The following is a 23,507-nucleotide window of genomic DNA, read 5'->3' on the forward strand; positions in this document are numbered from 1 at the left end:
TTTTAGGGTAGAAAAGCTGAGGCAAGTAGTAATAAGTAAATAAGTTCCTCTTACCGGAGGGAACTCTGAGGCACCTAGGTTCATCTCTGTTAAAAGGAGCTGTAATATTTCTCTGGCAGATGAGCAGCTTCATATTATTCCAAAAGACATAAAGGAAAGCTAGTAATAAAATGATTCATTTGACATATTTTGTCTATCAAGGTCTTCAGTCATTTTTGAGCATCTCATTCACGATGCTTAAGGGGGAAAAAAAGATATTGGAGTTCCCCAACGGATTTAACATCCAAAGTCAGGGTTTCTGTCCTTCATCTGATCTGTTGTATTTGTCTTCCATCGGTGCTGTTTTCAGAAGTTTTGGTTATGGAACAGACAGCCCAGAATGGTGCAGTGGCGTGGCCCTTACTGTTTATCCAGGTTTGGCAGGAAATGAGATACTGCCTTTAAGGGAATGACAGTCTAACTGTTTCACTACCCATCTTCTGAGTGCTTAAAAAAAAAAAAAGCGAGGTTCTGAAGAAGTAAACTCTTGGTCATAAAAGATTCTCCCCATCCCCCTAGCCTATTTTGCTGTATCAGTAACATTCTTCTGTTGTTTGTGATGCTTCGTGTAGAGAGACTTTTTCTTCTATATTCCATATTCACATGTGGGTCAAACTTCCCATGACAGCTGTTTTTGGTTGGGTGGATGGGCTTCCCCACCCCCTGATTTCACAGCTAAATGACTATTATTCTTTAGTACCTGGAGTTATGTAGTTTTTGCTGTTTATACTGTGGCTTTGTATTTGTTCAGGAAGTAAGGTTTTATCCACTTTTGTTTCTCTCTCTCAGGCTTATTTTTGAACAGCAACTCTTAAGTTTCACTCAATTCAGAGATTTATGGATTTCATTGTAGAGGAAGGCTAAAACTAAGTGTGTTTTTTGGGCTAATTCTTTGCTGCCATTGTTATCTTTGAGTGCTGTTGTGGCTTCACAGCTGCCCAGTGCTTATACATTGTCGACCTGTTGTTTGCCCACTCTTGTTTGAAATTGTTTGTGAAGTATGACGGCAGAGTAGATTCCTTTCTAATAGCTATATTCTCTGCCTTATCACCAAGGGAATTACCTGGGGATTTTGGATTCCATTCTATGCTTGGTCAAGTCTTTTCAGTTGGCAGGTTCATTTATCTCCTTAATTTCTTATTTCTAAATTAGGGACAAAGCTTTACTTTTTCCCCCACTCTTTCTCTTTTTATTTTGTAAGCTCTTGAGAATGGGGACTCTTGCAGTACAAAGTTGATCTTTGGAGACTTCAGGTGTAACCAAATTCTGACAAATGACGTGAGGATCTTGCTAGCATATGAAACAAAAACGTTCCTACCTTTTTGCAAGCTGTTTGTAATGCTGCTGCTTTTTTTTCTTCTTTGTTTTGATTGTTTGTTTTGTCCATAGGCCCTGCTCTCGGTGCTGAGAGAAAGTCACCGCACAAGAACTGTTTTTAGAAAAGTTGGTGGATTTGTGTATGTCACATCTTTACTCGTTGCTATGGAAAGATCTTTGTGCTCGCCGCCTAAGAATGGCTGGGAGAAAGTAAACCAGAATCAAGTATTTGAACTGCTTCACACTGTGTTCTGCACATTGACTGCAGCAATGCGCTACGAGCCAGCCAACTCTCATTTCTTCAAAACAGAGATCCAGTATGAAAAACTGGCAGATGCTGTTCGATTACTTGGCTGCTTCTCAGACTTGAGAAAAATAAGTCCCTTGAATGTCTTCCCTTCAAATACACAACTATTTCAAAGACTTTTGGAGGATGATCTAATATCCTTGGATTCTGTGTCACCGACGCTAAGACATTGCAGCAAACTTTTTATTTACCTCTACAAGGTAGCAACAGATTCTTTTGACAGGTATGAACTTTGCTTCTTTTTTTTTCCTTCTTTTCCCCCCGCCCCCCCCCCCACCCCTACCCCAGTGTTCTCCAAAAGTTTTCTTCAAATATGTTCATTGCAAGCTTTTGTATTTCCATTTTAATCTATTTCTTTGTTCCTTCACTCCAGTGAGAGGAAAATAAGGTGTCAACATCTGACCAAATATTGACTTAGCTTGCTGGTGTTCTCCAGGGTATGCAGCATTCTCTCTGATGTTGAATGTTTTTGTCATGGCAGCAATTAAGACAGAAATGTCAGTTTATGGTTTTATTTGATGTGTTGAAGCAACCTGTTGGTTGATAGGGAGACTGACTGGTTGCTTTATCATACAGAACTACTAGATTTTTATGCTTTTGTTAAGCCAAATGAAAAATTGGTTGTTGAACATCACATCTGAAGTTCATGTTTCCTTTGATATGGGACTTTTAAGTAAGTAAATAATATCATGATGACTTTAGAATCATAGAATCATTTAGATTGGAACAGACCTTTAAGACCATGGAATCCAACCATTAACTTAACACTGCCAAGTCCACCGCTAAACCATGTCCCTAAGCGCCACGTCTACACGTCTTTTAAATACTTCCAGGGATGGTGACTCAACCACTTCCCTGGGCAGCCTGTTCCAATATTTGATAACCCTTTCAGTGAAGAAATTTTTCCTAATATCCAATCTAAACCTCCCCTGGTGCAACTTGAGGCCTTTTCCTCTCATTCTATCACTTGTGACTTGAGAGAAGAGACTTGACACCCACCTTACTACAACCTCCTTTCAGGCAGTTGTAGAGAGCAATAAGGTCTCCCCTCAGCCTCCTTTTCTCCAGACTAAACACATCTAGACTAGACATCTTGTTTTAGATGGACGGGCACATTCTTTAAAGTTCTAGCTAGTCTGTAAATTATTGGTTTTTAACTTTAACGGGAGGACACTCTCCAGAGTTAAACAACTAGAATTTAAATTATACTTAAATTACACTTGAGATCTGAAAAGAACAGTATAGTCTTAAAGTTGATTCAAAATAACAACAAAGCTTACTGAAGGTATGTTTTGAAGATTGACATGTCTGAAAGTAGTTGTCACCCATAATTTAAGGTACAAAAAAGTAAAACACAGACCTAAGCTTTGTATCTAGGATCTTGGAGCTGCTGCACCCCAGCTATTTAATGCATGTGACCCTGTTTCAAAGACGGGCCACCTAGTTAGTCAAACACAGGGTCTGATTTTCCAAGTGTTGAAGGTGTGGCTGTGCATGTTGAGATAATAGACCTGCCAGTTGCTCAGGCTTTCTTAAACTAGATGACTAGTAAAGTCCAAACTTCATGTTTTTGTTAATGAAAATTTTGCCTCCAAAGCAGCAGATCTTAATGCTTTGCTCGTGTTTAAAAAACAGAACAACAACAAAAAAAAATTGCCAAGTACAGAAATCAATTTACTTCATCTCATTTTAAACTATTATTAAACCATTCAGATAGGGGGATGAAAATGTGTATTAAGAATGTGTTGCAAATACTGTAGAAGTTATAACACTGGCTAACAAACAGTAGAGCATGAGGAATCAATGGGGTAAGTAAATCCCATGGTGTTATTGCATAAGCTACCTCATTAAGTTCCCTTTTTTTTTTTTTGCTATCATCTTCAGTAACTGCATTCCCCCTTCTGTCTTAAAATTTCTGATCATCGTTCTTTGTAAAGTTTACATTGATTTTATTTCTTACCCGTGTTGGTTATACTTACTTTGCACAGGCTTTACTTTCTCCTCTCAATTTTCTGCTGTTTAACATTGAAAGATGTTCTGTTTTGCTAGCATGGTCATATCAGTAAACCTCTGCAGAGTAACGAACAAGCGCAGCAGAGGCATGCCATAAAACAAGTACACACTTTGCATGTCCACATGTTTACCTGATGCGTGTTATTCAGTAGTGTCCTGTGTTGTTTCTGAATAATGGATCCTAGTAACAATTTTACTGGCGCTTTTGTAAAACTAACAAGCTTATGGTCTCTGGTTTCTTCTCTAACCTCTCTGTCCTACCCCTGTCTGTTTTGTCTGTAGTCGTGCAGAACAGATCCCTCCTTGCCTGACAAATGAGACTTCTCTCCCCTCTCCCTGGGGTACGCCAGCTTTGTCCAGGAAAAGGTACCGACCCTTTAAAGAGAAGTTGATCTCGCTTCTGATTTCTCTCTCGCTCTTGTGTTTCTTAGCGCTTGGGATTTTTCCTCTCAAGTTGCTATTTTTTTCTGAAGTGTGCATCTTCACTTGTGTGTTTACTGGATAAAATAAATGTAAAGGTGTGTTTCATAGTGAATCCTAGGTAGTGATGTCAATGTATGAGACTAGAGATGTCTCCAGACTCCTGAGGCACTTAAAGTTAAGTTCATGATTCAAAACCAAATAAGGTCTAGTATAAAAAATGATCTAAGGGAGGTATAAATGACACTCTCGGGAGCAGTTCAAAGAAGTTCAGACTATACTAGTAGATCAATTAATACAGCAGGATTTCTTTTTTCTTGACTAATTTTTTAAGAAAAGGTACTCTTTCAGTAGGAAGGTGGATGGCTTGTTAAGGTGCTTGTTTGTTAGTAATTGCACAGAATAAAAAATAAAGAATGAACCTGTCAGTACTTGACTACCAAATATTGTAGAGGCATGCTAAATTAAAAGGTTTGGAAAGAAAGCACAAATCGCACAATTCACAAATCCTAGTACCCACTTTCCCAGCCCCCCCATCTTTTCTTATGCATCTTAGTTTCTGGTAGATTATTTTTTCTTTTTAAAAAAACAGTTTACTGATTCAACAACAGTGTGACTTACAGGCATGTGCAAATGATGAAAAGGAGTTTTTCTCCTGGAGTCCCCAGGGAACGGGGCAGCCATTCGTTATCTGATGATGCAGGTTTGGCAGAGATTTGCTTTTGAATGCTAAAAAGACATTTGAAAGACAGTGGGTTATCTGAGGTGCGGGTGCCATGTGTGGAAAATATGGTCATTCTTGCTTGGTTTTCGGCTTAAAATATGCCATCAAGTTTCATGTTTGGAATGTAAAATATTTTGCAAAGGGAAACAACCAAAGCTGTTTTTGGAAACTTTGAAAAAGGATGTTTGTACTCGAGCAGGTTAGTAAAGAGAAGCCTTTTTCTGTCTTGCTGAGTGAGGTTATCCAAGTCATACCTGGGTATTCTGCAGGGTCTGGCTTGGACAAGGCCACTTCCCTGATAATCTAATCCAGAACCTCTTAGACTGTCGTTTCCTTTCTTTTCTAACATTGAGGCATTTAGGAACAAACATAGCAGTTGCAGTTCACAGAGAAAAACTTTAGCTGCCAAACTCCTTTCCCTCTCATTTACTCTGAAGAAACTTGAAAGAAGACAGCGTTTCCTGTGGAGGCTTTTTACAGCTTTGGCCCCAATATTAACCTCTAGCATTACGGTTTGCCCTTTCCTGTACTACATCTTGCTGTTCTTCCAGGTGTAACGGGCATGGCTGCTCAGGTTCACTGAATTACTCAAATGCACAGGTATGTGAAGGCTTGCAGCAGAACACATGCAATGCCTGCCAAACAGGAGCTGATTCCAGGGTGTAATGAATAAAAGAGTGCCAGATGGGTAGTTGATGCAGCCTGGTAATTAAAATATAAATATATGTATACATGAATAGATATGTTAGGCTTCCTTTTGTTTGTTTTTTTTTTGTAATTCTGAAAATGCAAGCAGTTATTTGAAAATGGTGTGGTATAAGGCGAGGTAAAGATTGGATAGTTTAAAAAGTCAGTATCCCGGTGGGGTGCTTTGGGCAATTCAGGAAGGCACCAATATAGTAACGTGGATATTTGCTGAGCTAAAGGAGTGTGCTTCACATGGATCTTCACGAACAAAAAAGGCCTTTGGGTGCTAACAAGCTGTGTAAGATTCAAAGCAAAAGAAGAATGATCATGCTGGCCTGGGTGACTTTTCAGATCCTTTCTGTAAAAGCATGTTTTCAAGTAAAAAAAATAGACAGGACTACGCTTTTCAGAAAGTGTTTGAGCAGCTGTCTGCTTTCTCACGGTTGTTTAGCGTCATGTTTGTCATTCCTAGTGAATTCAATGCCAGTAGCTGGGATCTTCCTACTTTCAAAAATAAGCAACTTGGGTTTTGTAGTCCAATATTATTTGTTTTTCATTTTTTTCTCTTTTCTTTCTTCTTTTTTATCCCTGTCAGATACGGTCAGATTCTGTTGAAGCTGACTCTTCTGAGAGAAGTGTTTGCTCTTTTCTTATTGTTTCGTGTCTCCTTTATTTTGCTTCCCCGGGATCTCCCTTGTTGCTGTGGCCTGGATTTCTGCCCTTTGACTCGTCAGACAGGTGCCTGTGTTGTTTGGCTAAAAGAGCAGGCAGACACTGTGCACACAAGTAATTCTTACAAACAAAAAAACCAGTACAGTTCTGGTTTTGATGCACGCAATCTAGAACGGTTCTGGATACATAGACATGGTATGTTCTCTCTCAGACATGTCTGCCACTTCTCAAAGCTTATTTCCCTAAGGAGTGGTGCCCTCCAAGTGTTATCCTTTATGTAAACAGAGTAGGTAGGACACCTCCAGCACATGCGTTGGGATGGCAGGACATAGCTGTCCTCCCTGTTATGTGGAATGCATTGTTCTTCCACCCCTCTTGTATAATTTGAATCAAGACTTACAGTTTTGCCAGTTGTTTGATTGTAAATTTTGGCAAGATAGAGAAGATAAGAAAAATCTTATCTTGACAGCGCGTTCTCTCTCTTTTTTTTTTTTTTTTTTTTTTGTCCTTCTGAGAGAGGATGCTTTGGGCCTGACACAGTGAAGTAGAGAATAGAATGTAACTTCGACTTTAAAATACTTTTAGCCATTAGTTTTACAAAGTTTGGATGGTGATCACTCTTGGGGAATGATATGCAGAGGATTTATCTACAATAAATCTTACTTTCTTTCCAGGTGAAAATGGTGTTATAATTCTCATCAAGAGTTGAACTTATATAATTTAAGTTTGAATTTTTCTTCAGTTTTATTTTTTGTTAAATTAGACAGACCTATCTGTCGTCTTTGGTAGACTGCCTTTTTCCATTGTCCATTTCTTCTTTTCTTCTCCCTTAAAGGGGTCATATAAAGAACATATAAGCATGGCTAAATTAATTTATTGCAGGTTCTGCACTGACCCATAGACCTGTAACATACGATGAATACTTTCGCAGGATTTTGTAGGATCTACCTACTTTTCCCTGCCTAGAGAAATCTTGTTGAACTGGGGTTTTTTTTTGTTGTTTTGATACAAGTACTTCTTATATGGAAAAACTAAATATAGAAGGTATTTTAAAATTATGTGAAAAACTTTCAATAATATATGCTTTAAGGACATACTTAGATTGCTAACAGAAAAGCAAATTGCCTAGTCTTGACTATATTCCCTTTTCAGTTTGTTGTATGTAATGTTGAAGTCCAGGCCATTTGAGGCCAGGATCACATGCTTGTTTGTGAATCATACTGAGCAGTGGCTCAGGTTTTTATGAGGCTCTCCCCCGTACTGCCATGTTATAACCTCACAGTTTACCTGATGAGGTGAATGTGATAGTGCAGATCAGGATGTGTAGAAGTAAAATTTGTGCTTAAAAGTGGACGGAAGCTTAATCTTCAAGAATGCCTTGGGGAGTGGAATTTCACTAGACTGAAGAGCATTCTTTAAATACAAAAGGATATTTAGTTTTTAAACTGTATGCTGTAAAACTTGCATTGACACGCTCAAGGTGACATTGGAAAGAGGTAGCAGTTTTCTTCTTCAGATGAAGAGCAGTGGTGTTAGGATGCATGAGAAACAATTGCCCGTGTTTCAATCTCTGCATTAAGACAGAGAAAAGGGTTGAGATAACATCTCTCTATGATAGATAGTATTACCAGTTGTTCTGCTGTTCTTAGTTCCATTCAATTTTCAGAGACAACGAAGCCTTCCTGTGCCTGCCAGATGTTTCAATCAGTGAGTCTGCTAGAGAAGTTTAGGAAATTGATCGTTAGAGAGTTTGTAAAAACACTAGAAAAATTGATTTGAACAGATATTTTTCTTAGTGGTTGGTTACAATAGAATTGCCATACTATTTCATGTTTGGTATAAGTATTAGCTGAATAAGTAATACATCAGTAATTTCATCTTTCTTCAAAAACTCTCTTTAAAAAAGTGCTCTTGGATTGTTCCAGATGCCAAGTTGTTGATCTGCCATGAGCCTTTTCAATAGGAACACTTTTATTGAAACGTTGTTTATCCAGCCCATTTTCCAGCCAGCAGAAGAAGATTGTGCTGTACATCTAGTATCCTGTCTTAGGCTAAATAATCCATTGCCTCAGCCTCCCCCCACAAATGATGTTTCTTTCGGGGGGGTGGGGGGTGGGGGAGGGGGTGTGTGTTCGAGGTGCAACCTTCAAAGTGTTTAGGACAGAATTGCACTTGCAGCCTTCCTCATCTCCCATCTATGTCCTGTTTTTCCCAGGAGAAGAGATTTCCTAGTTGCAAGTGCCTAACAGGAGAGGCACAGCTAGTCTCCGAGTGTCATTTCTGTTAGGGTTAGGGGTTAGGTAAATCTCTGTCGCTAAGAACAGGAGAGAGGAAGTGTCTCTTTCAGCTGATTTGGTAGGAAGAGACCCCTTTTTAGCTGAATTCGCGTCTTGTAAAACAGCAGGCAATATTTGATCATCAAGAAGAATTGTTACATAGAGTTTGTTTTCTTTCTTCTTAGAAATAAGCATATATGATAAATACTGTGAGAATATGGGTGATTTTGTGTTTGTTTTTTTTTTGTGGTAAGCATGAGCCTTTCAAGCTATCTTTTGCTTCTGAAGTACCATCTTGAAAGCATATGTTCAGTAAGCTGCTCATGCTGTTTGTGTTTTGAATCTTGTGCTGAAAGAAGAATGGCATCAAGCTGACACCTCCAAGAGTTTCAATGAAAAACATGTCTACAGCTCTCAGCGCAAGTGGTTGCTTCTAAGTCAGCGTGTCAAAGCCTTTTTTCCCTGGATCAGACTGAAGCAGCTTAATGTAAAACTAAATTGCTGTAGCAGTCATGAGAGCATATGGACTGCTGGCACGAGTGTACGCTGAGACCAACTTCTCTTCCTGTAGGGTAGTTAGAGATTGCTGAGAGTTTCGTGATAGCGTGTTTTGTAATCAGTTGTTAATGAAGAGCAAGCGTGGAGAAGTGTATTCAAAGCTGAATTCGTCCCCCAGAACAGGAGCAGCGGTAGCTTGCATGCTGCTGTCGCTGTGTGCTGCCACCGCAACTAGAATGAAAAGAGGGAGGTGATAAAGGCAACCTTTAAGTTCTTCAAACTGCATAGCACATGGGGAAAAGACTTCTGAGTTCAAGCACAGTCCAGAAATTGAGACCCTTTCAGGTTGTCTTTAGGGAAACATCCAACAGGTTTGAGAAGAGGAGAAAGCATTTGGTCTAACTGAGGGAAGAGAAAGGAGTGGGGAGTAACATCTATAGGCCAATTCAACTTTACAGCTGTTTGAAAATGCAAAGCTCATAGTAGATGGGTGTTGTAACTGTGGGATGTTTTCTGTCCTGCAGGCACGCATATCATTCTGTTTCAACACCTCCTGTTTGCCCTCAGAAAAACATAGCTGATATGAAACTCCAAACAGGACCCACATCCATACAAAGCTCCGATGCAGTCATTATCCACCCTGGTGCTATGCTTGCGATGCTGGATCTTCTGGCCTCTGTTGGATCCGCTACACATCCAGAGGTAGGGAAAAAAATTCTGCTGTCTTAAGCTTTGAGAGTGACTGGGAAAAAGGGTGGCTATGGGAAATAGGAAAACCAATTATGTCCTCTCGTTTCATGCTGAGAAGCTAATACATTTCACAGACTAATCGAGTTGAGTAACTGTGGTGACATAGAGGTCTGATACAAATTGTTTTATTTCATAGGCTTTGTTTTGTCTCTTTCAAACTCCTGGGAACAATGTAACTTTAAAGAGATGTCTGAAGTGGCCATCAGATAGGTTTCCAAGTGTTGTGTTGAATTCTTGTTTTCCCTCATGTACCAGGTGTTAACGCGTAGTACGAGGAGGACATGGGATATGTTCTAGTTCCAAAATTGTACTGCCTGTTTTGTACAATTCCCAAACCAAAACCTCTACTGGTGGTTTGTATATAAAGGATTTGTTGGACGTTTTTTGAAGTTGTTTAAGTATTTTTTGTTTGAGATGGCTTCCCTGCAGAACACTGTTTATTTTTAAAAAAGTTCCAAAAGCTTACAAGAGTTACTAGACTTGATTCTTCTTTCTTGTCCTCTACTAGTGATGAGCGTGGCGACTTTCTGTCTTAAGGGCATTAATTTGGCATTTGTGTTGCATATATCTTAAATTTTGTAGAGATGATGATGGTGTTAAGTTACTAGGAGTAGCTTAGCAGTCACAAAAATAAAAGTTCTTAGTACAATCTAAGCACGTAGAACTGCTAAACTGACTCACTCACTCCTGGTGAAAAGGAGAGGTTAGTTTAACCATCCCTACCTGAATTGTTTTTCTTTATAAGGATCATGGTAATCCTTTATATAACTTATTATCCTTTTTTATAAAGAGACGGAAGTGTCTCTTCGCCCACACACGTGCACATAACCCCAACACACACATATACATATGCACATATATTTAAGTATAGGATGTTTTGTGTATTAGTTGCTAATGGTAGTTTCCTTTTCATTATTATGCATAAGGGCTTCCTTTTATTTGCCTTCTCAGTTAGCGTCTTATCAAGTTGTGCGCTCTTCTATTTTTCAGCATGCGCTGGATCTCCAGCTGGCAGTGGCCAATATCCTGCAATCTCTCGTGCACACAGAGAGAAACCAGCAAGTCATGTGCGAAGCCGGTCTCCATGCACGACTCTTACAACGATGCAGCGCTGCTCTGGCTGATGAGGACCATTCGTTGCATCCGCCACTCCAAAGGATGTTTGAAAGGCTGGCCTCCCAGGCGCTGCAGCCGATGGTGTTGAGGTCAGGAAGATAGCATTGAAGTCCGGTTGAGCTGAGCCCTGCTGCCTGTGCTGTCGCTGCCTGGCTGTAAATAGCTCGGATTGGTATAGAGCATAACTGACCTTGTGTGGCAGTGATCATGCAGGATCCCATTTTATTTCTCATCAAATAGACTGTCTTGCTTCCGTTAATCAGCATGTAACCCTGGAGACATTGGGAATTGGGGGGTGGGGAAAGAGGAGGAAGTGTGGAGTGGGGAAATCTGTTTGCTGTTTTTCACAGAGATTGTACTGAAGTTAAATGCTTGCTTCCTTTCTGCAAATCTTGAGAGGCTATTAAAAATGCTGTTCCTGGCTAAGTCCTCAGGAAAATGAAACATGATGGTTTTAAAAGCAGCACTGCCATAGAGGAGGATGGATTCCTAGACTTTTCTGTGCAATGTTGAATACCTCAGACTGGAAAAGGTTCAGGCCAGCATTTTTATTTAGCACTTTAGTTTGTGTGAAGGAAATGCAGGAATGCGATACAAGAGGTGTCTAGAAAAATCTGGGGATGCACAGCTTAAAGTTGATCTTTCTGCACATTAATGCAAGTACGTTTCTAGTACTATGCTAGTACTAGAAAAGCAAGCTTGAAAAGTTTATGAGCATATTTTGAACCATTTATTAAATACCCATGCAGTTGTATGATGCTTTGGATTGCTTGCTAGATTCTGGGGAGACGTTCTTGCGGCCTTTCAATATAAAAAGGGGGTTTGTAAGAACATTGGAGAGAGACTTTTTACCAGGGCCTGTAGCGACAGGACCCAGGGACAAGGGTTTTAAACTGAAAGAGGGTGGGTTTAGATTGGACATAAGGCAGACATTTTTTACAGTGAGGGTGGTGAGACACTGGAAGAGGTTCTCCAGAGAAGCTGTGGATGCCCTATCATTGGAAGTGTTCAAGGTCAGGTTGGACGGGGCTTTGAGCAACCCAATATAATGAAAGATGTCCCAGTAGAGGGGTTGAATTAAATGATCTTTAAAGGTCCCTTCCAACCCAAACCATCCTGTGATTCTGTGATCTCAGCTGGAATAAGGAGCTTCATTGTATTATCTCCTATGGATCACCAACTGGCTGACCTGCAGCCAGGACAGCTGGTCAGTTCACTTCAGCGGCATGTAGCCATGTCAGAAATGATTCTGTATGGAGCGTGCTTGCTGGTAGTTGCATCGCAGGGTCTTAAGCTTCCCTAAGCATAGACACCGATAGCCTAGGTAGCTATAGATATAGATACTATAGTTATCTATAGATAGATGTTGATAACTGTGAAACTATCCCCCAGCCAAATAGGACACATGCATAAAACAAAGCTGAGTTCACTTACTTGCTTCAGCCTGTGGTCTGCCTTTCCAGATGAGTTCAGCTTGCTGAATGTGCATCAGTGAGCGTCCTGATGTTCTCCTTCAGGATGCAGCAGCCTCCTGCCAAGTCTTTGGAATTAAGGGAAGGGAATTGGGAGCTTTATCAAAATTGTTTGATTAGTTAAAATAATGTCAACTTTTGACAGCACGTGTTCAAAACTTAAATAGTTTCGAATGGATCAAATGTGTTTCTTGTAATTATGCATTACTTCATTTATTTTCTTAGTTAAAAGTTATGTTTATTGCAAGTAATTACTGTCTTTTTAAAAAATGATATTAGATTTGGTGCCATTCTAGGCAAATAAATAGACAAAATGATTTGTAAATTTTTTATTCTCTTTCTTAGGGAATTTTTACGCTTGGGAAATCCTTTGAATTGCGGAGCTTGGGACAAAAAGCTGTTGAAACAGTACCGAGTGCACAAACCCAGCTCACTGAGTTTTGAACCGGAAATGAGAAGTAGGTGCTAAAGTGCTAGAAATTTGTGTAAAGAATGCTTCACAGACATCCCCCAATTGCATACTTAAGTAAAATTTGTAGATAAGCATCCAGAAAAACCTAACTTCGCCCCGGCTTTGTATGAATGTGAAACCATCAGAACAGTTTGACTGGAAAAAGTTCTAAAAGCAGAGGGAATGTAGTACTTGTATTTAATGTATATCCAGTGAGGTAATTATAATTCGTTATTTAAGTAACTATTTGTTATTTTAGTAACTATTATATATGGTAGTAGTTTGCTTTTAAGTCTTGATTAGATCCTGAGTTTGTAGTTATTTAACAGTAAAAGGAAAAATATTTTTCTCAGATACTTTCATGTGCACATCATATGTCATTAAATCTATGCATTATCTCTCATGGGTTCAGTAACGTGTCAGATAAAATAATTTGAAATTCCTACCCTTAAGCATAATTCCGTTTATTTCAGCTAGACTCAAGAACCTGGCTCATCATTAGCATCACTAGTAATGAGAAAGAAATAGAAAGAGTTAAAAAGCAAAAAAAGCACAATTTACCTGATTTGGCAGAATCTCAATCTAATAATCGTTTCTCTTATAAAGAGGTAGAATTTAGAGTTCGAACACCCACTCTTAAGGTTCAGCAGTCCCTTTTTAACTATTCATTAGTTTTTCATGGTAAATATTTACAATGGTTTTACTCATTGCTTTCAGTATGTTTCCTTTCCTAGTATATTAAACTTGAAATCTTTAATAGTATGTGGTAAGTATGTGTTGAATTATGAATGCATAGTAACTTAAAAATTTTCAAGAAAAAGGACAGACATCAGCTTTAAAAAAAAAAGGAGGGGGGGGAGGGACGCCACGACAACTCAGTTTCAATTTTAGTCCTGGAATTAACACTGTGCAAAGGTATTCACAATGTATTTTAATAGGATATTCACTAGATATTCCTAAATTATAGATGCATGTACATACGTGTATGCAGTGGAAATTTTCATTATACCTTTGTGTGGTATCCTGTCATGGAAGTTCTGATAGAATACTTCATATTCTATCAGCAATTATACATCAGCTCTGATTATCATACTGGAAAGTTTTCCAGCTATTTAATGAATCAATCTGATAAACTGCACTGAATGTCTGTAACCGACAGATTCCTCCAGCCGATCCGAACCTCTCTTCCACATGCATTCTTTGCTATTATTATCCATGAGTTGTAGAGCTTGGGAATAGCTGTTTGTGTAGTATAGGAGAGTCTCAGTAAATGGTAATACAAAGAAATTATTGATAAGTTTCCAAAGCATGTGATATTTATTTCTAGGTGTCAACTCAGTCTTCGTATGGCCAGTTGTAACACATAGTTAAAATGTTTGAATTATTTAAAAGGAACTAGAAAGTATCCTGGATGGTCCTGAATGACAAGCATTAAATAAATAAATACATGAAATAAAATAACTGAATTCATATTATGTCATCACGTTCAGTACATTTAAAAAGAGGAGAGGAGAGATTCAATTTATTTCTCAGCCAGCGCTTTATTTATTTATTTATTTTTAATAAAGTATTATCACAGGGGAAAATAAACAATGAAAATTGTAAAAATGTGAGTCTGAAAAGTTTTTAACATAGGAAAGAGAAGGCAAAGCTAGCTTCTGAATACTGCAAGTTATGTTAAATTTCCTAAGCTAAGCTTACTGAGCCTTTCTGCTTATTGAGAGCTCTGAGAGTTTTAGCTCAGAGTTACTGCATCTCAAAAACATAAAGCAGAGGAGTTTCTGCCTCTTAAGTCAGGTCGCAGGAATGCGCCTGAAACGGAGCCTCTGCAAAAGGGACACTTTCCCAATGTTAGGTAGTGTGATGGCCTCATGACTCAAGTTTTTGGCTTTACCACAGGCTTTCTGTAATACTTGCGCAAGATGCTCATCTCTGTGCCTCAGTTGAACGTTTGTGTAATGAGAACAATAATTCCCAACTCATAATCTTCTAACTGAGAGGCTGAACTAGTTGATGATGACTGAAAATTCAGCTATTGCACTGGAAGCAGTACTTGAAAAGTCCAAATAAATAGCCTGAAAATGCCTCCCTTTTGCAATGCTGTGTTGTTTCTTGGCTTCTACTGTAGATAGCATGGTTACCTCAACGGAAGGTCTGGGTTCTGACAGCGTCTTCAGTTTGCATGAAGACAGCCACTATCGGATAAGCAAGAGCCTACTCAAGCCAGCAGAAGGGAGCACAGTACCCCTGACGAGAGTGAAGTGTTTGGTCTCCATGACAACCCCACATGATATCAGGCTTCACGGATCATCGGTTACACCGGCGTTCATTGAGTTTGACACATCTCTTGAAGGGTTCGGGTAAGGTCCTACAATGCTTTCAAATAGCATGGGGCACAGTACAATGTCTTCTTACTTTCTTCTTTCAAAGAAATACTTGTTATTTTTAATGGACTGTTTGCAAAAGAGATGAATTCTTTAAAGAAAAGAAAGGAATACTTCAAGTCACATAAACTTCCGCTGTGTCATTAATGACTTGAAACCAATGCTTGCTTGCCATATGTGAAAGTAGGAGTCGGTATGTATCTAAATGTTGATAGTACCCTCTCAGTTATGGATTTCGTGTGCCTTTTAAAAACAAAGGAGCGCCAACATACCCTTGCAGAAACTCATTAGTTGCTAGGGTTTACGTGCAACATTTGGATGGCCCAAATGCTTTGAAACTCACTCAAAATTGCTGAAGAACTTGGAAATGAGGAAGTGGGCAAAGCAGAAGTAGAAGTAAAACAGAAGGAAGCTATGTTGAGTCCAAATAACTGGAAAAAGCTGATTATTAACTGGAGGTGTAGCCTGAATATAATGCTTAACTCATTTTGTCTTTTAGCACCCAGTATCACCTTCATTTACTGTTTTTTTCCTCTCTCTAATGAAACACCTGCTGAGTGAGGCACTTTGAGGATCATGTAATATGATTTAACTTGATTGTTCAGGAGATGAAAACATGACGCCATTCTCAGCATCTGTTTAAGGAAAATGTTTTGTCTTTCTGGTTATAAAAAGGAATAGAAAAACCTCATAACACTCATTTTGTCCTGTGCTAAGGGGTAAATATCTCAAAAATTGCTATAAAAATTCAGACCAATAGTATGAGGAACAGGTATTCCTTAACTGCCTGTGGACTGGTCCGTAGGCAGAGGCTCGCAAATAGGCTGAAAGCCAGTATCTCAGAGAGGGCAGAGTTGTGAGGTACATGCAAGTCAGATAATTGTGAATGGCACCTCAAATGATAAGTACTTGTGCAGAATTTCCCAGAAGCTTGGTTAAAAGCTTAAATACCTTGACTGGAAGCTTTATTAAAAGGTTTTTAGTGACACGAACCACCAAAAATGACAACTGCTGTGAAGCCCAAAAGGGTGTGACAAATTCTTGTATGAGATGAGTAGGTCCTCAATGGGTTTTCTCCTGTCTTTTTTTAAAAGAATTGTGAGAAGAGATAGAAATGATCTGCTGTCCACGGCTGTACCACAATTTCATAAAAACAGAAACAGTTCCACCTGACAGAATCATTCATCTTGTCTTTTTTCTTTCCATACCTAATATTTATACTACTGTGTTTCTTAAATCTGTTTCTGCTCTGACGTGGCCTTTGACAGAGCCACTTGCATCTTAGTGCACTTGTTCCAGTTTATTTGGGGTCACTGGTCAGAGAGCACAGTCCAGCCTGGATATTTGGGAGCTCTGCTGCTCTGCATTCTCTTTTCAGCTTTGCGAAGCAAGAATGCGGCGCCCGTTTTGCGTCTAACCTTCATATCCAATATGAAGTTAGGGACAGACTTCTATTTGAAAACAAATGGTGCTCAAAGCTCTGTTTTACATCCTTCATAAGAGAAAAGAAAATTTTTTGGACCTGAGAAGAACTTGAAATAAGTAGCAAAATGAATTTTCACTGTGGTTCCTCCAGGGGATTTGTAGGTGCTGGTAACGTGTCCAAAAGTAATCCATATAATGCAGCTGTGACTTGTTGTAATTTCAAAAAGTCACCTAAGAAGGCTGCTATAATCAATAAAAAAAAATTTAAAAGTTTTTGGTCTGTTTTAAAGTGCCAGGGTGTTTCATGAACTCAACAGTTGGCAGACCCTTGCAAGTTATCTGCTTAGAGAGAACATGCTTGTAACACATTGACTATGGAGGATTCGCCCAGAGAAGAATGTTTTAAAATCATAGAATAATTAAGGTTGGAAAAGACTTCTAAGATCATTGAGTCCAACCGTCAACCCAACACCACCATGCCCACTAAACCATGTCCCTAAGCGCCTCATCTACATGTCTTTTAAATACTTCCAGGGATGGTGACTCAACCACTTCCCTGGGCAGCCTGTTCCAAGGCCTGACCACTCTTTCAGTAAAGGAATTTCTCCTAATGTCCAATCTAAACCTCCCTTGGCGCAACTTGAGGCCATTTCCTCTTGTCCTATCGCTAGTTACTTGGGAGAAGAGACCAACACCCACCTTGCTACAGCCTCCTTTCAGGTAGTTGTAGAGCATGATAAGGGCTCCCCTCAGCCTTCTCTTCTCCAGACTAAACAGTCCCAGTTCCCTCAGCCGCTCCTCATAGGACTTGTGCTCCAGACTCTTCACCAGCATCGTTGCCCTTCTCTGGACACGCCCCAGCACCTCAATGTCCTTCTTGTAGTGAGGGGCCCAAAACTGAACACAGTATTCGAGGTGCGGCCTCACCAGTGCCGAGTACAGGGGCATGATCACCTCCCTGCTCCTGCTGGCCACACTATTTCTGATACAGGCCAGGATGCCATTGGCCTTCTTGGCCACCTGGGCACACTGCTGGCTCATGTTCAGCTGTCGACGAGCACCCCCAGGTCCTTTTCCTCCGGGCAGCTTTCCAGCCACTCTTCCCGAAGCCTGTAGTGTTGCCTGGGGTTGTTGTGGCCGAAGTGCAGGACCCAGCGAGGGAGAAGGAAGTATATAATGAGAACCGTAATCAAAAGGAAGACGGTAGTGACCAGAACCATGGACTGCTGTTGCTTTCAAGATGGGTGGTCAAGTAAACTCTTCATAGTTTACGTGAGAATGAAATAACTCCTAGCTCTGTCGGGCAACTCAGCTACAGTATACTTAAACTAGCCTGCTCAAGTGTAAATGTCAACAAAATGATGATTCTTCAGCAAATGGAAGAGCTGTTATTTTGCCTCTGGTTGGACAGTCTGTGCAAACTGGAAGCTGAACTCCTGTGGGGATTCACTCCACCTCGCGTAGGCTGGTCACTGAAACCGTCTGGGCTCTTAAAATCTTTTGGTACCTAAGGGAGGTACTCCTTATATCTGTTTCCATTGTGCCCACAGCATCGGTGGCCCTCGTAAGGGCCAAACGTAGCCAATTTGGTGAAATATGATGTTACTGTGAGAGTGTATATACTTAAAATAAGAACACCATAGTATGCAATTACCAGGATCCTTTGAATATTTAGCGAATTCAGTCTCTTTGAGAGTCCAGAACATCTCAAAGGCTGCAGCGAGTTATGGTTGCCCACAAGGAAGCACCTTACACTATGGAGCCACGTGGGCATAAGTCTCTGCGCCTTTGCACCGAAGACATACGCTGCCAAAGCTCTTTGCCCTGGAGATAATTTAGCCTCACAAGGAGAAATCTTGAGAATTCATTTCTACTTTTCATGAATACATACAGTCAAGAAGAGTGATGGTGTGCTTATGGTATATTTTCCTAGGCTGTATTTTGTTTGGATTGAACTCTGGTTATATTGACTTTCATAAACTCCAGTGCGTTACTGGTCTTCTGTTTAACAGCTGCCTGTTCTTGCCAAGTTTGGCTCCCCATAATGCACCTACAAATAATGCTGTTACAACAGGACTTATTGATGGTGCGGTTGTCAGTGGAATTGGAACTGGTAAGTACTCGAGTATGACTGTTAGCAGTGTTTTGTGTTTGATGTTTAGTTCTCTTATATTTCTTCGTTAGCCATGAAGTGATAGTATGGTGTTGGACACTGTACACTCATAACTGAGAACTTCTTGTGTGTTTTTTTGTGTGTGTACTCCTGCGCTTTTTGCCCCCAATTCAATGAAAAGCAATATAAAATACAAATGTGTGATTGCTTTAAAATACAAGGCTTTCAGTAGAAGGTTAAGTTGTAATCAAGACAAGTGTATGAATAATGAACCTGGATGCATTAAGAACAAGTTGAGGTAGTAGTGTGAAGAGCATAGAAAATGTGGAATTAACTGTAATGCTGTACTTGTAGTTTTGTTCTGCTGAATTCTTGACTGAATTTCTTACAGTTATAGTTACACACATATCACAAAAATCACATCTAAATTGTTTGCTATCCCTTATACTTGGTCACTGTAGGCTGTTTACCCTACAGGAACCTGGTGTGCTGCAGGGCTAATTGAACATAATCACTTAGCTAAAAAAGGTGTTAAGTTTAAAAACTAAGTTGAAGGTTTACTGCAGTTAAGACAGAATTAGACTTGAAGTCTGTGAGCTCTTTGTTGTTCTGTGGGAGCACCCCAGGAGATGAAGTGGAGTCAGGTGTATGTGGTGGAGAGATCTTCTTCAACAAAGGCTTCTTCAACGAGTCACACCTCTTGAAGAAGCATCTCATCATGGTATTAGCAGTTTCTGAGAACCTGATCCATCTCCACTTTTTTTGTCTAGGGAACTGAAACTGGATTGTTCTGAACAAGCACAGCTTCAGAGTTGATTTTTGTTTTTAGAATAGGAGGGAATAGTGTGCAATTCTTGCTTTACTTTGTTTTGAAAGGAACCTCTCTGAGCTAGCTTTATGTGGCTTTTCCTCCAAGCTTGAGTCAGAAATGAAAGAAGTAACATTGAAGTCCATGAAGGAAAAGTTTGAGAAAGCACAGCTGGTATCAACTGAGCTGACACAAAAAAGGAACAGGAACAAGTAGGTATCCTAAGTAATAGCTACTCCAGCTGTATAATGGGCTTTCATTTTTGTTTTTAGGTGAAAGATTTTTCCCACCGCCATCTGGTTTAAGCTATTCAACTTGGTTTTGTATTGAACATTTTAGTACATCTCCTAATAACCATCCTGTGAGACTTCTTACTGTAGTGCGGCGTGCAAACTCCTCGGAGCAGCATTATGTATGCCTTGCCATTGTCCTCTCAGCAAAAGACCGGTCACTGATTGTTTCAACTAAAGAAGAATTGCTTCAGAATTATGGTAAGAGTTGTGTCATGTCATCAGCTAATCCTGACAATATTATGGGGATGCAACAGCAAGTTTATTTTGAACCTAGTATCTAGAAGAATTGTATGTGATGGAACTTTAGTTGCAGTTTCACCAACTCCTAATGGTTTTTGACAATGGAAAAATGTAAAATGTAAACATTCATGTAGAAATTAAGGAGCTTTTATAATTTCCAAAGGAGATTCGATATCTGCATATAAAGAAAAATTTTTGCCAAAACCCCGAGTATTATAGATTTGAAGCAGGGATTATGTCATTGTTTTTGGAAGGTTTTTGCTTTTTATTTGTCTTGTATCATTCGTTTTAGACATCATCTCTTGAGGTGCAAATGTTAACAATTTTTGCTTTGAAGAAGTTTGGAAATGGTAAACTAACAGGTTGTGAAAGCTTTTTCAATCTGGATAGTCCCAACGGTGGAGGACTGTTCGAAGCAATCAGTCATTCACTTAATGTTTTAATGCTGTGATCAGTTTTCAGAAAGAGTTTGTAGTTTCATTCAGTGTCTGTGATCAAAGGTGGAATTGCAGGAGGTGCAGTGACGATCTAAGTGAAGCTGGTGAGGCCAGTGAATTGGCTAGAGAAGAGCTATTGGTGCAGTTGGGGGCTTCAGGCTATCTCCTGTCTCCTGCCTTGTCCTCCATCAGAGCCTCCAAAAATGGTCAGTTTTGACAGGCCATTTATGCACCATGGCTGTGGAGGAGCTGAGAGGAGCAGGGCAGCCTTCTGTGCATGTAAGGCTTAGCTCTTTATCAGACCAACACGCTGGGTTACAAGTGGTTATTAAAAATCTGTTCCTGCCTCTGTTCTTTCCTTTTGAGTAGCAGGCGCTAATAAAGAATTCATACAACTGTTATTATTTAAAAAAAAACAAACAGCGAAGCAGGCTGTTATAGAATATTCCTTATTTTCGTGATAAGCGGACATTCGCATTGTTAACTGTAGTAGTTTCTCTTAGTAGAAGTCAGATTCAAAACGTGAAACTTGAGAGCTGAAGACCCATTGTATAAGGGAGGAACTAAACCTCTTAAATTACAAAGATATTGACAGTGTTTTCTTTCTCAGAAGACCGAATTCTTGTAAGAAAGAATTAAATAAGTTTTGTCTTCATATTAATTTCTTTAGCCTGCACTGGAGCTATAGATCATATGTTTTTAGCTTGTAAGCCCCTATTATCTAACTCCTTAAAAGAGATGGGATTTGAAGATGCTTTGTCAGGGAAGATCTGAAGGTCTCTGATTACAAAGACCGTTTTTTAATTGAATGGGATACATTGCTTTACTGGAGTCGTAGTTGGTGGTGTACCATAAGTGCTGAGCAAGTAACTACCTGGAGAACTAAGATGGCAGGCCCGCCAGCATGGGACCTGGAAGTGTTGACGGTCTATTGAAAGAATAAATGGGATGTTTAAGGATCTTTCTTGTGAACGAGAATTGTGCTGAAAGGTGTTTGGCTAAGAAAAAAAACTTGAGATTATTTTTGTAGCTGAAAGTTAGTTCTAAATACTCTGCTTTTATCATTTTCCTTGTGCTATTTTGAAAGAAATCAGTGTTCTCCCTGTGCAGGTGGCTGTTGTGGTAAGAGGATTAGTGGTTTCTTTTCCTTCAATGTGAAAGAATGAAGAGAGATCTGAAAAGCTCCTGTTTTCTATTGAGGCGTTCCCTGGTGGAGAATTTTCAAGCTTTGTCTTTTTTTTTTTTTTTTTTTTTTTCCTTTGGCAGAGAGGGAGTAGGGGCAGGCTTTCAAATAGAGTGTGGGTCATTCTGCGTTGTGATGGAGAAGCTAATGCACCTGCAAACTGATCATGCCCTCTGGTATGAAGTCAAAGGATGCCTTTTAGAGAAATTAAAAAGATGTGTGCTGAGAACTAAAGTGTATTTCAGCATTCAGGAGAAGAGAATTCGGCACCCATTAGTGAAGAAAGACCTGGGAAATGCTGAAGAGTACAGGGGTGTGAATTGGGGATGGGTGGTCAGCAGCTTGTGGTTTGCGGCCCCTGCGGAAAGGCGGGCAGTGGGTTCCTCTGGCTGCACGTCTGCAAAGCAGGCACCCGTCTCCGACTCCTCTCACTGTTAGTGTGAAGGTGGCCGATGGAGCCACGGGTGCAGCTCGCCTCACCCCATGGCAGCTGGTGCCTGCGTCGGGTCAGCAGCCCTTACGACCCAGGCACCATTGCTGATAAGGTGAAGGGAAGGCAAGGGTGACTTGCTGCGGTTACAGTACTGAAATGGAACGGACGAGATGTTTTGACTTGGGCAGAAATGTCTCAGCCGTGAGCTACTCCTTCAGCAGAACTGCTTCAGAAAATTAATTTTCCTTAGAACTGCAAAAAGAGAAGAAGAGAAGCCACTGTACTGAGGCTTGAGTTAGGAGTACCCCTGCTCTGTGCTTGACGTGTGCCTTGCTAGCCAGACGTCGTATTTGCGGCTTTTATTAAGGGAAAAAAGTCTCAGGCGTTCAACCTCATCTTTAATTTCACTTAGCTTTGTAATTTAGAATGATTCTGATGCAGACGCTTTGAAAGGCAATCTTTTTGCTTGTATCTTCTTTTGTGTGTGACCTAATTGTTTAAGCAAGATAGTGGCAAGCTTATACTGAGTGTCTGTGGCTAGGTGCTGGGGGGGGCAAGAAGGGGCTTCTGTGGGAAGAGGCCGGGGCTGCCCTGTGCCTGGATATGGCCGGTTCTGACCAGCTCCACAACAGACGCCCCGCAGGGCACAGCTGAGCCCAGCAGCCCGGCTGGGGACACCTCTGGGAAAACATATGTAAGAGAGGGTGAAATGCTGCACGGAGTGAGGAGCAAGTTAAAAAATGTGAGAGTGCGCGCCCTGAGGACATGAAGGTGAGAGCAGAAGGAGGGGAGGGGGTGCTCCAGGCGCCGGACCAGAGATCTCCTGCGGCTCCTGGGAAAGATCACACCAGAGCAGATAGTGGGGCCTGTGGAGGAGACCATGGTGGAGCAGGGAAAAGTGTGAGGAGAAAAGTCCAGGAAGTGTGGATATATCTCTGTCCACAGTATGAGAAAGGTGAAAAATAGCTCTGTAGGTTTGGAGAGACATCTGTTTTTTCTTGCTGACTACTGCTGTAAAAACTTTTTTAGATGAACAACAAAAAAAATCTTTCTGTGACTTGCATAGTGGCATGAGGAAGTTAGTAAAACTTGAGCAAACTATTCATTCCAGCTAAAATTTCAAAGGGAGGGTAGAAGGGGAGAAGTAAAATGTAACTGTCAGAAGTCTAAAAGTATCCTGAGAATTTTCTTAGAGAAGAATTAAGGCAAAGGAAGAAGAGACCCGTTGTTGATGCTACCAAAACTATACCGATTTGTTGATGTGCAAATATCTAATGACGTTCAGCCTGTCAAATTTGATCTGAATACTTTCTCAAAAATTCTGATTTCATTCTTTCAGTTCTTGAAAGTATTTGAAAGCCTAAAGTTGTATCTTGTTAATCATATGACTTCATTCATATCTTGTTAATTGTATTTTTGGTCGCATTGTTAACTACATGTTTTCTAAAA

At 40.1% G+C, this 23,507-nt stretch overlaps 1 protein-coding gene across 11 annotated transcripts in view; it reads left to right on the forward strand.

Annotated features, from left to right (window-relative positions):
• Window positions 1–23,507, forward strand: part of WDFY3 (WD repeat and FYVE domain containing 3) — a 178,362-nt gene that overhangs the window by 89,180 nt on the left and 65,675 nt on the right. For 10 of the 11 annotated variants that reach the window (XM_075149959.1, XM_075149960.1, XM_075149962.1 and 7 more), the window contains 8 exons: window positions 1,429–1,886; window positions 3,959–4,042; window positions 9,478–9,655; window positions 10,694–10,908; window positions 12,637–12,749; window positions 14,871–15,102; window positions 18,564–18,664; window positions 19,745–19,963. In XM_075149959.1, the coding sequence (XP_075006060.1) occupies window positions 1,429–1,886; window positions 3,959–4,042; window positions 9,478–9,655; window positions 10,694–10,908; window positions 12,637–12,749; window positions 14,871–15,102; window positions 18,564–18,664; window positions 19,745–19,963 (1,600 nt within the window). The remainder of the gene's footprint in view (window positions 1–1,428; window positions 1,887–3,958; window positions 4,043–9,477; window positions 9,656–10,693; window positions 10,909–12,636; window positions 12,750–14,870; window positions 15,103–18,563; window positions 18,665–19,744; window positions 19,964–23,507) is intronic. The other variant, XM_075149964.1, reaches the window with a different exon arrangement.

Source organism: Calonectris borealis, chromosome 4, assembly GCF_964195595.1.
Source record: "Calonectris borealis chromosome 4, bCalBor7.hap1.2, whole genome shotgun sequence".
Taxonomy (NCBI): domain Eukaryota; kingdom Metazoa; phylum Chordata; class Aves; order Procellariiformes; family Procellariidae; genus Calonectris; species Calonectris borealis.